Source organism: Durio zibethinus, chromosome 5, assembly GCF_047325235.1.
Source record: "Durio zibethinus cultivar Kanyao isolate XHJ-2024 chromosome 5, ASM4732523v1, whole genome shotgun sequence".
NCBI classification, from domain to species: domain Eukaryota; kingdom Viridiplantae; phylum Streptophyta; class Magnoliopsida; order Malvales; family Malvaceae; genus Durio; species Durio zibethinus.
Genome location: NC_143166.1, coordinates 27,917,610 through 27,930,377, shown reverse-complemented (window position 1 = coordinate 27,930,377; position 12,768 = coordinate 27,917,610). Strand labels below are relative to the sequence as shown.

The following is a 12,768-nucleotide window of genomic DNA, read 5'->3' as shown; positions in this document are numbered from 1 at the left end:
AATTTTAATCTGATTAATCATATTAGTCTATATATGTGACGTTTGATAAATATTATCAAGTTATGTATTCATCTTATATATTATAAACATTTTTATTCAATATAAATTAAAAATATATTTCTTACTTAAACTGTAAAAATTATTTATGATTGGTCAATTATTTTTTATTACATGACACCCATACAAAGATTTTTACAAAATATTTAATATTTTTATTTAATAAATAACATAAATGTAACAAAATTATATTAATTAAATATCATATATGTGAGTTAAATTAAAAATATTAAAACTTGAATCAAAATAATACACTATTTAAAAGTTTAAAGTATAAATTGTATATTTTATTTTTAGGTACTAATTAGTACATTTATTTTCAAAATTCAGTACTAAAAGTGTAAATAACTCTTCTTATCTTTTTTATAGCCCCAAATTCATGTCCTTCTTCCCCCAAAATCCCACGGATTATGCTCCCATGTCTGCTTGCAAAATCCCAGTATTCACTGTCAGTCTCTCTCTGCATTGATTTAAGGCCACCTAACATCCAACTCAACCTCACGTCTCTCCTAAGCTCTTGTAGTCCTTAATAAGAAAACAAAAATGTAGAAGTTCTTTTTTTTTTCTCTTGTTAACTAGCTTATTAAGAGAAAAAAATAAAGGAGCATCAAAGTGTTTGACAAATTAAGTAATCAATCACAAATGAAGAAATAAAACAAATGAAAAAATAAATAAATATTGATTATTTTATTATTTTCAAGAATTCACTTCTTAGAAGCGTGGCCTCATGTCTCATTAACACTTTTCCCATTTTTCCTTACTTAACTCTTTTCCAACCAAAGATTAGTTTCGTTTTTTTACTTGAATTTCGTTTTGCACAGCTATTAAAGTGGACGCTTTCAGTTAAGCATGAAGCTTATCTTCCTTTCCACGCAGATAATAAAGAATTATTGGTAAAAGAAAATATCTAGTAAATGTGATCAAAACCAAAATTTTCTTCCGTGTGACCAAATCTTAGAATTAACCAGGGGAAAATATAAACGTCCAATAACCATTCGACTGTGCAACAAACCTTGGAACTGACCTAGAAAATAAGCTTTAGATTTTACTACAAAACATGCCTTTATCAAACTAAGTCACATGGCTCACATATATCTTTCCTTTTTGGTCATGAGAAAAATCATTCATCAGCTGACCTCACATGCTTAAAGCTGGGAAATGAGCTAGTTACACAGATGGAAATTATTGGAAGATGCATTGATAACAAATAACAAGCATTGGCTGATTACAGTGTTATAGGAACCCAATTCCCAGATGAACAGAGAGAAAGCAACTTAAAAGGGAAAAAGGGCCAAGAGGGGGATGGGGGAGGGAAGCACAAATGATACTGATATACTTGAAGAGGAAAAAGGGGAAAAAAAGCCCAGAAATTACACAAATAAGTTATATGAGGCATCATTCTTTGAGACTCTACTGTTGCTAGAAGGTAAAGAAAATAAGAGAGAAGAAAAAACTAGGCAACCGGCCCAAGCGGATGGGTCCTTGCAGATGCACTGGCACACAATGCACACCATAATCTAATCAAACAGGCAAAGAAAAGCTCCTTTGGTTTCCAAGGTTTTGCGGTTTTATCTCCCATGAAGTAACCTGCTGGGCTTCCTCTGGCAGCACAAAAGGCAAAGAGATTTCACGGATCATTAAGTCACCACAAAATGGGCATTCGCTCGCCACTGCATCATCTAACTGGGATCGGAGCTGCCCAACAATCAAACAAAAATGTCACTTACAAAGTACTGAGTTTTGTCCGCTACTAAGGCAGTCTAGCAGTTGAATTTCCAGCAAAAACATAAGCCATAGATTCAAGCTGTTACATTACATGGACGTGACACCAAAATTGAACAAAAAAAAAAAGGGTAAGTGATACCTTATCTGCAGGGTTCATGCTGGTTATGGATTCATCTGTCAAACCTCCATTTGATTCCCTTCTAGCTTCACTACCAAGTAAGGTTACTTGCTTCTGCAAATCCAGTATATATTCCGCCTGCAAAACATATTTAGCTCTTTAAGTTGGACTGCTAACCTAAATGTCATCAAAACTTTAACAAAGCCAACAAGAAAGAAACTATCCAAAGCATGGACACGTGCAACATAAACATATGAAAATTGAAGAATGAAATGAAAACAAAACCTTACTTGAGATTCATTGGTGCAACGTGTCACATGAGCAATCAGGCAATGGGCATGAAAGGAATGTCCACATGGAAAGACATAGAAAGGAGCCATTGGTCCTACAGCTGTATAACCACGAGCCATTCTATAATCCCCACCAACAGCCAAAATTTTACGTCTACAGACCTGATAATTCAGATAACGTGACTAATTAAGATCTATTTAATCCATAAGTTGAGGAATAGGAGTTTTCCTATAGTGTTACCAACATTAAAGCAGATTAAAATATTAGCCAAGCTAGTGTCAATAAAATTAATATTCACAGGCTCTCAAAGTCTGTGCTGGAGCCAGATAAAAGGGGTAAAAGCAAGCCAAGGTGTCTCCATCTTGTGGGGAACTCTTTTAGAGTTTTTGCAGAACTACACAGAATGCCACACCAGACTGAATCGAGCATGATAGGGTCCATCCCCATAATATATTTAAAATATTGGAAAAAACAAATCCAAGAATGCTATCAACTTATCAATGGCAACTAGACATCAGGATGAACAATACCCCACATTCCTCATCACGGTCAATCACCGCATATCTTTGAGCTAATGCACTAATATCATTTCTAATGTTGTCTGCACCATGTGTCGCATCATTCATCTCCTGCTTTAGTTGCTCAATTTGCTTGTTGTAATCCTCCAGTGAGGAGCAAATTGCCTCCTACATACATACATAAGAATAGCAAAATTTAATGGCAGGTAAAGATACAGAGTATATATCAGGACTTGGTCGACAGACTAGCATCCATTCAGAATTTCTCAAAATAAAAGAAATAAATTATGAGCATTTCCATAGAGACCCAAGTAAACTTACCAGGTTCAAATTTTAAAATGTATGTAAGAGTAGCCAAAATCAGGTGCACACACACATAAGAGAGAGAGAGAGAGAGAGAGGTACTCTGAATGATATCATCTCTGTAACGGAATAAGCATGGACAAAATCAACATGCTAAAATCCTACCTTGAAGTCATCAATTAGGGCAAAGTCAGGAAAGAATGGCAATATGTCCTCTATCTTTAATAGGCCATCTGTTTCCTTAAGAAATGCTATTGCCTTTCTTATATTCTCCCTCTTAGTACCCTTTTCCTGCTCAATAACATGCTTGGCAACCATCAGCCAAAGCTTCTTTCTCAAGTCTTCATCATCTTCAACCTTGTCAGCTTCAGCCATTGCAAGCTCTGGATCAACCTAGACAAACCAAAGATACAATACACATTAATGTAATGAAAGGTACCACTAGTATACATCATACAGACAAATGACAAGTTTAAGGAGCTGACAACATCCATTTTCAGAAGGGCAATTTAAATGATAGCTGAACATGACTATCTTATCCATTCTGTCCCATGCAATACGTCTGAGTGAATCCCACAAATGCATGCATAAATGGCACCAATTGAACAGTCCACTCGTGATTGTCCTTTATGGTCCAAACCTTCAAAATTGTCAGCAAAGTATGCCTAACAAAGGGATTAATTAGAATCCCATAATAGAGGAATTTAAACTAAGGATGTAAATGTGATATCTGAGCAAAACCATTGTTAACAGGATGACCCAACTTCTAATCATCATGGAGGATTTAAAGACTTTTAACATTCAGCTTGAACAATTTTCTTAAACACAGGTAGACAATTACCTTATTTACCTAAATAACACCAAAAAGAATTTTACGCTGCAAAAAGTTCCCATAGAATGCCATGTAATCACCATTTTTTTTAAATAACAATAATAAATCCATACCTAAAAGTCCAAAGAAATGAGCAAGTGTGAGGTGAAGAGAGAGAGAGAGAGAGAGAGAGAGAGAGAGAGAGATGCTTAACATGTCTGATTATTAATAGTAGCCAATGTGCCTAATTCCAGAATGAATTTTATCAGCATGCTATATGGTTCTAAATCAAAATTCTCACAACAATAACACAAGTTCTGATAGCAGTAGTATGAAAAAATGATCATAAAGCAAAGCATTAACAGAAGCATTGACAGAGACATTACCTGGAGAGCAAGAGCAACAGCTTCCTCATGCATTGACATCATGCCGTATATATGAACACAGGCACGCATTCGTTTTTCCTTGAGGCAGAGGCGCAGGGCATACTTAGGATCGTAAAAGAAATCAGGACCATTCTCTCGCCCTTTTCCAAATTTACATTGCAGGAATCGCAAAAGGGAACTATCATCTTCCTAAATATAACATAAAGGAAAATCAAACAATAAATAAGAAGACAAGGCAAACACATATCTTTAACCTACAGAATATCTATGATCAAAGAAAAGCATTTACATGTATAAGTGGGATAAATTAGACATTGTTTGAAATCATTGTATGTTAGATTTTTCAAGAACCACTAGAAATTAGATTTTTCAAGAACCACTAGAAAAAGCTCAAATTGTTAGATGAGGGTCCAAGAATATTATTGATTTACTAACATGCCCCATGTACAAGCCACTGTAAACTTAAAGAAATAAAGCTTCTAATTTCTAAACCATCCAACTCAACCTGCTTAGCATACAAAGAGAGCAACAAGTTGTGGATTCCTGGGTCCTCATTATGCAAACGATGAACACAGAATTCCAAGTATTTAATTACTTCATGGGTTTCATTCCTGCATGTCGCACAAAGTTGCTATAAAAAGTCATTCAAGATCCATAAAAGTAAAGAATGATCAGATAATCAAATATGGGAAGAACAGTACTTTGCATGAGGTTCATTTGAATAACGCATCATAGCAGGAATAAGTTTCCTTGGGTTCAGATTGTTTGAGGCCATCCATGACTCCACAGTTTCGTATGCATCAAGAGTAACAAGATCTGGGGCAAACTTGTACTGCAATTTGCAGTATCATTCAATAAGTACGAACTAGAAATGAGGGGTTGTATGCTATTACAAAGAGATAAGATCAACTAGATTATATAGAATAAAACCAAAAGAGGAATTCTGTGACATGAAAAATAAAGAAAGTACGACAAGGAACTGCTAACCAAACAGCAGAATGTGATGGAAAGAATGTTGGGAACCTGATCTGTACCTGAAGATCTATTGGAACAGCAGGTTTTCGAAGCACTTCCAATGCCTTCTTTGCTTCTCCTTGCTAGAGGAAAAAGTGGAACAACTGTATGTGTCAAATAAAAATAGAATAACAAAGTAAAAATATCTAATTAGATATCACTTGTAAAAAGTTAATAAAGCCTCTCTCTTTTTAATCTTAATCAATAAATGACTAATATGTCTACTGCATTAGCTCCTTTCTTCTGTTACTTAATAAGCCACCGATAGAAAACAAAAAACAAAAAAATGAGGGAAATTAAGTCTATTATCCATCGGAATGAAGAAGAGTAAATGAAAACTTTCCATGGCAAAATTATACACCCTATCATAAACTTAAAGCTTGCACAGACAAACCCACAAAAAGCATTACATGTGGTGCCCGGAAAAATAAAGCATTAAGACCTCCTCCCCACCCCCCCACCCCCCCCAAAAAAAAGGCAGTGTCAGGAAAGAAAAATTGTAGATCAAGTGGCATGTGGAAAAGACACAATGGGTGGCAATGACAATAAAAAGGATGCTAGATTGCCAATAAAAAGGATGCTAGCACCTGAATATAGTAGTGAACAACAATTTCATATTGTCCCTTCAGACCAGCGAAATATACTAATTCTTCAACCCTCCCATAGCTGCAGAATTTTGCAAAATAAAATTGTTGGCAATGCTTCAATACTAAAAGGGGTAACTGATAAAAAAGCCAATAAAGAGTCAACAGAAGCATGGTAATACTTCAAAACTAAAGCGTAGAGACTGCAGAAAGTAAAGCAGACGTGTAGTCTGGTGATATTTAAGCAACAGACGGGGCCTGTTCCGAAACAAAATCATCAAACATTATGGGTATAACCATCAGGAAACCATGGAAAGCAGTCAACTCCTGAGAATTTGTCAATTTTCTGTTGCTCATCTGGCAAAATGTACAAGAATATAAAATCCTTGCAAATACCTTGATTCTCATGATGCCAGCATTGCAATTCCACTTCCATAACTAGAAAATAAACTTCTAATTTCTCTTCCCTTATGGACTTTCTGATATCTAGAACGCCTTTTATGTTAGAGTAGCCAAGAAGTAATCTAATGTTATTATTGACCAAATATGGATATTAACTTCACTTAGATTGTTCTTTAAAAGAGTCAATACTATTTTATATTCACACTAAAACAATTATCACTAGAGCATATTTTAGCATAAGATAAACCTCAAATGTTGAATGGAGGCCCAAAAGTGAAGAAATACTTCAAAGTCTTAACCTTTAGCTAATGTGGCAGGTCCTTTATCTTTCTATGGTAACATTCTTTAGAATTCAATCTATATAACCATTAAGTCAGAACAAATGTAAAACATAATGTTTTAAAACCATGAACGATCAGTTACATGATAATGTTGACAATTAGAAGAGAATAACAAACGGCTTATGTATCAAAGATAATTACCTCTCTAGAAGTCTCATTGTAGTCACCTCATCTAACACATCTTTGCAGTCACTAAGGAAAGCACGAAACTCTTTAATGATTGACTGATATTCTGAATTACGATTCTCCAAAGCTGTGTCATCTTCTAAAAGAAGCCGATTTATCTAAAATGTTGGGATACAAAATCCAGTATCAGAGATGCAAAATGGTAAAATATCAACTACTGCTCCGTGGTTTTCTTGCACAAAGGGAAAATTTAGTCATCTTAAAATAGTCCATAAGGCAAGTAATGAACAGTATTAATTTCTGAAAAAGCAGAGGCATTTCGAAAGTTTCTTCCAAGTGTTTTTGCCAATTACTCATCAAGTTCAAGACAAAAACAATACTAATATTATTTTTGTTTGCTTTAGACATAGCAGGAAGAATATGAGGCTAGTAAATGACCTAAAGATGGAACCAAAAAAAAATGAGCCAAAGCAGAAAATGGGTTGAAAATAACAAAGAAATAACATTTATAATGTGCATGTATCTCATGTAGCCATTATTTATTATCATTTTAGGAATGGAGAAGAAATCATTCAAAACCCCATCTGATGCTAGAAGTATAATGCTACAACCTAGCATCTAGCCATTCTAACCTGTTGCTAATCACACATTTCAGTTTTATAAAGTCACCAGAAATTATAGAACACAAAGAAAGAAACTAAAAAGACAGCTAGGTTATGTATCTACTAGTCATGCAAGGGAAAAATTAAAACCTTGTCCAGGTACAGTTCTGTTGCCCACGTAGAAATCATTGTTATTTGGCATTTGTCATCCTTTGCAAGGTTGTCAAGCTTCCGTAATAAGAAAGTTCTCAAAGCATCCTGTAATCAAAGCACATATTAGTTTGTCAACAAATGTCCATCCCAAATGCTTATACTCCGTATGTGTGTGTGTGTGTGTGTATAAATCGAGTAATGTTGACCTGCATATTAACATTTAAAAAAAATTGAATCTACAGATGCTTTATTTTTGTTTTATTTCATGCATAAGCATAACAAGATAAATTGTTAATTCAGCAGTCAAAACAACTTTTATCATTTTAAAGAATAAAAATACTCAACTCAGCATATTTATACTTCTCCCACTAACCCCTGAGAAAATTCCTGCCTCAGGTTGCAGCAAACATAATATAGTACAAAAAAAAAGTTAAAGTCAACTTGATTAAGTTTGTATAACATCTTCACAAATATAAAAACGTGTCAAGTTATCAGTTTTTTTTTTTTTTTTTTGCCAATTGTAAAGTTATCATCTCAAAAACTTAAAAAAAAAAAAAAAAAAAAAAAGGTAAGACTCTTAATAGGGTTCTCAGTGAAAAAGGTTAGAATGAGGAAATGGGATGATCCCGATTGAACATGGATATCCAATAATTTCAATCTCTGAATTGAGGGTTTGGTCATAGTATAAGACCTATCTGATCTTTTCAATTGCTAGAATCTTTTTTCTTGAATAAATCATGGATTTTCCTAGGACAGAATTAAGGATCAAAAACTTATAGAAGCTTCCAAACAAAGACTAAGCGGAAAAGGAGAACAAGTATTACTGGCACAAAATCTACGGTTGGATTAAAAAAACATAGGCATTGAGTAATATCGAAAATAAAAAACTACTTGAAAAAAGGGCAAAATGAAACCAGATAGAGACCAAATTAAAGATACAGCACTTGCCTGTTCACTGACACTGATAAACTTCAAAGTTATCTCCTCAAATGATAATATATAGTTAATCTGCAAAACACCCATATCAGTTAAAATTCATTTCCTTTACATGTACAATACAGAAATACACACACAAAACTCTGCCCCAAGATTAACAGAGAATTAATGCTTTCAGGTAATAAACAAAATACATGAACAAAACAAAATCAAGATAGAAGGAATTCACTTTTGCATAAAAAGATGCTGCCCTGAGGAAGTCCCTGGAGGTGAATGCAGCTTCAGCCTGCATAAAACAATAAATATTCCAGTCATAGACAATTAAGATTATAACAAGATTCTCTACACACAAATCTAAAACATAGGGGTGGCAGCTCATTTAAACTTTGTGTTATGAAACTACAGTAGATCTCTATAACCAAAACAGCAATTACTTGACAGACAAGATGAAAGCTAGACAGGACCTGAACTAAATATACTTGGTCTCTCTGGAGCGGGTCACGAGAATTAGCTAAAGCTGCAGCATACTCTTTCAAATCTAGATAGACCTTCCACATATCTCGTCCTTCATCATTCACAGAAACCTATAAGATGTTTTCAATCCCAAGGCCAGAGAAAATTAGCCTTGTACTGTCCAGACCAAAACAGATGATGAAGTATATTGTAAGATACAAACCTGAAAGATAGAGTTCTGGTCATATGCATAGAACAACCCTGCTGTTGCATCACTACATAGTCCAATAATTCCTCTTGAACTAGAGTCCGATGCCTGATCAAACTGAAGTTCCTCAATGATTTGCTCACTGATTCTGTTTACAACCTATATAGCATTTAAGGAACACAGTTCACGACTGTAAAAGCTAAAAGAACAGGCAAAAGAAAATTAAACAATCCTATATAAACACTAACAAATCTGATCCCAAGATCCTTCAAACATAAAAAAGAATAAAAATAAAAAATATATATAGGGGGCCCTTGGAATTCAAAGTGTCTCATGCTCATCAGAAGGCCCTTACCAGAATAGATGTAACTGAATTCAGAACACTGCCAATGGGCACCATCAGCAGTAAAAATATAACAGAAGTATTTATCACAACACACCTTAACCTTATTCCCAATAAGAAGCAAGAAATGAAATTCGGACACTGCCATGGAACTGGGTTTGACCACTTCCGCACCATTAGACAACTTTGTGTAGTCCAGGAGAGCCTTATTCTCCACAAAGTTCTCATCACCATTTGGAGAACTAAATCAAAATATCATTATATGAGTAAGTAAAATAAACTGAAATACATCCTAAAATATACTCAAAAGCATAACAGCAACAGAGGCATCAAATATGAATGTAATTTGGAGAAGGTAAGAATAGAAATTAACAAATGCAAGAATGTAAATAGATGGTTGGCAAAAGAAGGAAAAGTTAAGGATTTAAATCTTTACCTATGCTGTGATCCAAAATTTAGGCCACCATGATAGATACCTGCTCCAGAAAGCCATGCAAAATGAACAGCTCTTCTTTGCTTGATAAAGAAATGCAATTCACTGAAAGAACACAATGGCAGCAGTAAAATCTCATATTCAGAGAGCAACATAACTTTATATATATTATTACTAAAAAGGATGCATAGTAATTCTCAAACAATAACCAAAAATGTTTGTGCTAATCAAAAATAATAAACTTAACATGCTATTAAATAAGTTCTGCAAACACAAGATTCGGTTCTTCCTTATGAGTAGCTCAATTAATAAAATAATATCATCATAAAAAAAACACTTGCCTGTTTGGTATTTCACCAGGAAGTTCCATGAAATGCACAGCACGATCCAAGTAGCTGGCAAAAACAGTCTAGCAAAGCAAAAATTAATTAAATAAATAAAAAGTAGATTTCTAAGATATGATGCACTAAGCTAGACAGAAGGCTATGCAAATCATTGGAAGATAATCTCAAAGTGAGAACAAATTCAGGAAAACAAGAAAAACTATGCACACAGGAGGCACTTAGATGACAAAATTGTTGCACCTAGATTGCCAAATAAAAAAAAAAAGCCAAATCTAAGTAACTTCTTCGGAAGAAACATAATTGCAGATAATACTAGCTCTCTGACAGCATGCTATTGGGGTAATAAAAAATGGTATTTCTTGAGATGAAGAGAATCTGGCTCAACCAATTAATAAAGAAATAAAGGGGACAAAAGCAATCTCCATTTATAAATAGAAGGAGCATCAGCATAACAGCCAACTACCATAGGGAACATATTAACATGTTCCTTTGTTGCTGATCACTTTCAAAACACCAAAACAGGGGAAACAGGCATTGGAGCTTAGCTTACCTCCAGTGATCCAATTCCAGTGAAAGAATAAAGTCTTGTGGGAGTAACAGCCATCACATAATATCTAGTTCCACTGTTCAATATAGCTGTTTCCATCTGTACAAAGCGACAAAGTCAGTTTAAGAAGAAAGAATAAGTTTATACCGACAATTCCTCTGACATTATTAACAGATGAGAATACAGCTTAAGTAGCAACCTATCCCAACTAGTTCATTATAAATTGTTTAACAGAAAACAATACTGCCATCCAAACCAACAGAAGATTTAAGATGCACAGTTGCACAGAAAAACAAGCACAGAAATCCAAAAAGACATTCTTCTTCTTTTATTTTTATCTAAAGAAAGAGGACTGTCTAGTTGCTTTCACAAGGTAATTGTCAAGTAGAACATCTACATCAGTACAAAGGGTTTTCCAAAAGAAGAAACAACAGGTAATTTAAAGCCCATTCCAAGAAGAAAGGAGCAAAAAAGAGTACTTGCAAGCCCATGATAGCCTCCGGAAGTTCTGCTAATTCAAATAAAGGCTTTATATACTTCTCCCTCTTGTCCTTCTCATCCACAGCAATTTCATACAATTGGCCATTGTCTGTACCGAGAATAACTTCCCTTGTAGCAGCTGCAATTAGAAACAATTAAGAACAAAATAGCATAACTGAATCAATATGCACAAACTTGGTCTTATAAAAAAAAGGCTAGGTCTAGAAATAAAATTACCTTCAGTTATCTGTTGCCTATTCCAGGCAACAGCATTGACAACTAGACCTTTCAGTCTGCTTAATATACGTGGCTTGGTCCACTTTGCATGAGTGTAGAATGTATCAGCACCTCCACTGCCCACAATAGTGGCAATACAATGGCTGCCCCCAGGATCAACAAAAACTCTATGGATCGATTGCTCCCCAGGTCGGCCCGCAGAGAGATCAATGTCTAAAATTCCAAATGGACGAGCAAAATTACTAAATCCTTCCATCATATATATATGAGAATAAATCAGTTGTTAGCCTCTAACGCGCCATGACTCAACTTGATACCTTAAATAGGAAGCTCAATCAAATGCCTTATGGTTTATATTAATGTGTTCAAGTTCAATTCAACTATACCAACCAGGACTAAGAATCTGGTTAATCCTAGTGTGGGGTTTACAAATTTGGCACTGTATTTAGCCAAGAACTATTATTAATTGTAAATTATAATACTGAAGAGCATTTAATTAATCAATAAAAGAAAAAAGAAGTAAAGCAAAAGAAGAACAAGGGTAAAAGAAGATACCATAAGAATCTCCAACCCCAAAATCATGTCTGATAACCCATCCTTTACTTGTTCCCAACACAATCACATCATTTCCAGCTGCCATACACGTAATCACGCCGCGGCCTTTCGCCGCATATCTCTCTAGAAGATCTGCTGCGAACACTTGTCTCCCTTGATCCATCCTTAACCGTCACCACTCTCTCTCTCTCTGCCGTTGATTTTCTGGCGGACGTCCTCCACGGACAGACGGCAATGATTATTCCAAAATTAAGAGCAAGTACGATTGAGAAACAATTAGGTTTTCCCGATTGCTAAAACGTATCAAGAAATCTTTACTTAAAAAAGGTTCAAATTAAAGAAAGAAAACGAGAAATTTTTCCCAAAATGCAAATGGAGATGATGTTTAGATAGATCGCTCAATTGAACTAAAAACACATCAAACTGATAATTGCTTTCAAAGGTCTAAGCGAACTCTCTCCTTAAAACGCGTCGTTTTAATGAAGCCCGGATCCGAACTATCATGGGTCAAGGGGCGACCCAGCGAGGAGACAGAAGAAGCGGGACTGGAGCGCGCCCTGTGGACCAAAGGACAAAATCATATTTGACGATTTGTCAATACGGTCTAGGTAGAGCTTTTATTTGCAGTCCTTCGCACTCTCATTTTTTTCACATTATATTTTTAATTTATTTTTAAGTGAAACTATTTTTTTCTCAAACTAAACCTTGTGATTTTTAAGTCTTAGAGTTTGAAAATTTGAAAACTTGTAGGTGTCAGATTATTGAAATAAGAAAATTTTACATATTATAATCGAGTGCTAC

The 12,768-nt window shown here is 34.8% G+C and overlaps 1 protein-coding gene across 2 annotated transcripts; it reads right to left on the bottom strand.

The window, feature by feature from the left end:
- Positions 1–1,224: 1,224 nt before the first annotated feature.
- LOC111281784 (zinc ion binding protein) lies at positions 1,225–12,382 on the bottom strand. Of its 2 annotated transcripts, XM_022869449.2 has the most exons (23): positions 11,968–12,382; positions 11,413–11,625; positions 11,175–11,314; positions 10,699–10,794; positions 10,146–10,213; positions 9,808–9,909; positions 9,469–9,613; positions 9,044–9,187; positions 8,832–8,951; positions 8,597–8,653; positions 8,380–8,439; positions 7,429–7,536; positions 6,692–6,834; positions 5,811–5,889; positions 5,244–5,306; positions 4,911–5,041; positions 4,715–4,820; positions 4,210–4,398; positions 3,178–3,405; positions 2,722–2,877; positions 2,191–2,352; positions 1,922–2,038; positions 1,225–1,752 (listed from the first exon to the last, which is right to left on the bottom strand). In XM_022869449.2, exons 1-23 carry the CDS (start codon positions 12,128–12,130, stop codon positions 1,579–1,581), a joined length of 2,964 nt encoding a protein of 987 aa, XP_022725184.2. In that variant the 5' UTR covers positions 12,131–12,382; the 3' UTR covers positions 1,225–1,578. The 2 variants fall into 2 exon arrangements, with proteins under 2 accessions (XP_022725184.2, XP_089617058.1); XM_089760932.1 differs by lacking the exons at positions 4,715–4,820; positions 4,911–5,041.
- Positions 12,383–12,768: the final 386 nt, after the last annotated feature.

What these genes read in the sequence shown, in the direction of transcription:
- LOC111281784 (XM_022869449.2), bottom strand. Translation starts at nt 12,130, where the DNA reads ATGGATCAAGGGAGACAAGTGTTCGCAGCAGATCTTCTAGAGAGATAT. An exon ending in TTATTGGGAATAAGGTTAAG is followed by an intron (nt 9,188 to 9,468) that starts GTGTGTTGTGAT and finishes AATGCTATATAG; the next exon opens with GTTGTAAACAGAATCAGTGA. An exon ending in ACCAGAACTCTATCTTTCAG is followed by an intron (nt 8,952 to 9,043) that starts GTTTGTATCTTA and finishes AACATCTTATAG; the next exon opens with GTTTCTGTGAATGATGAAGG.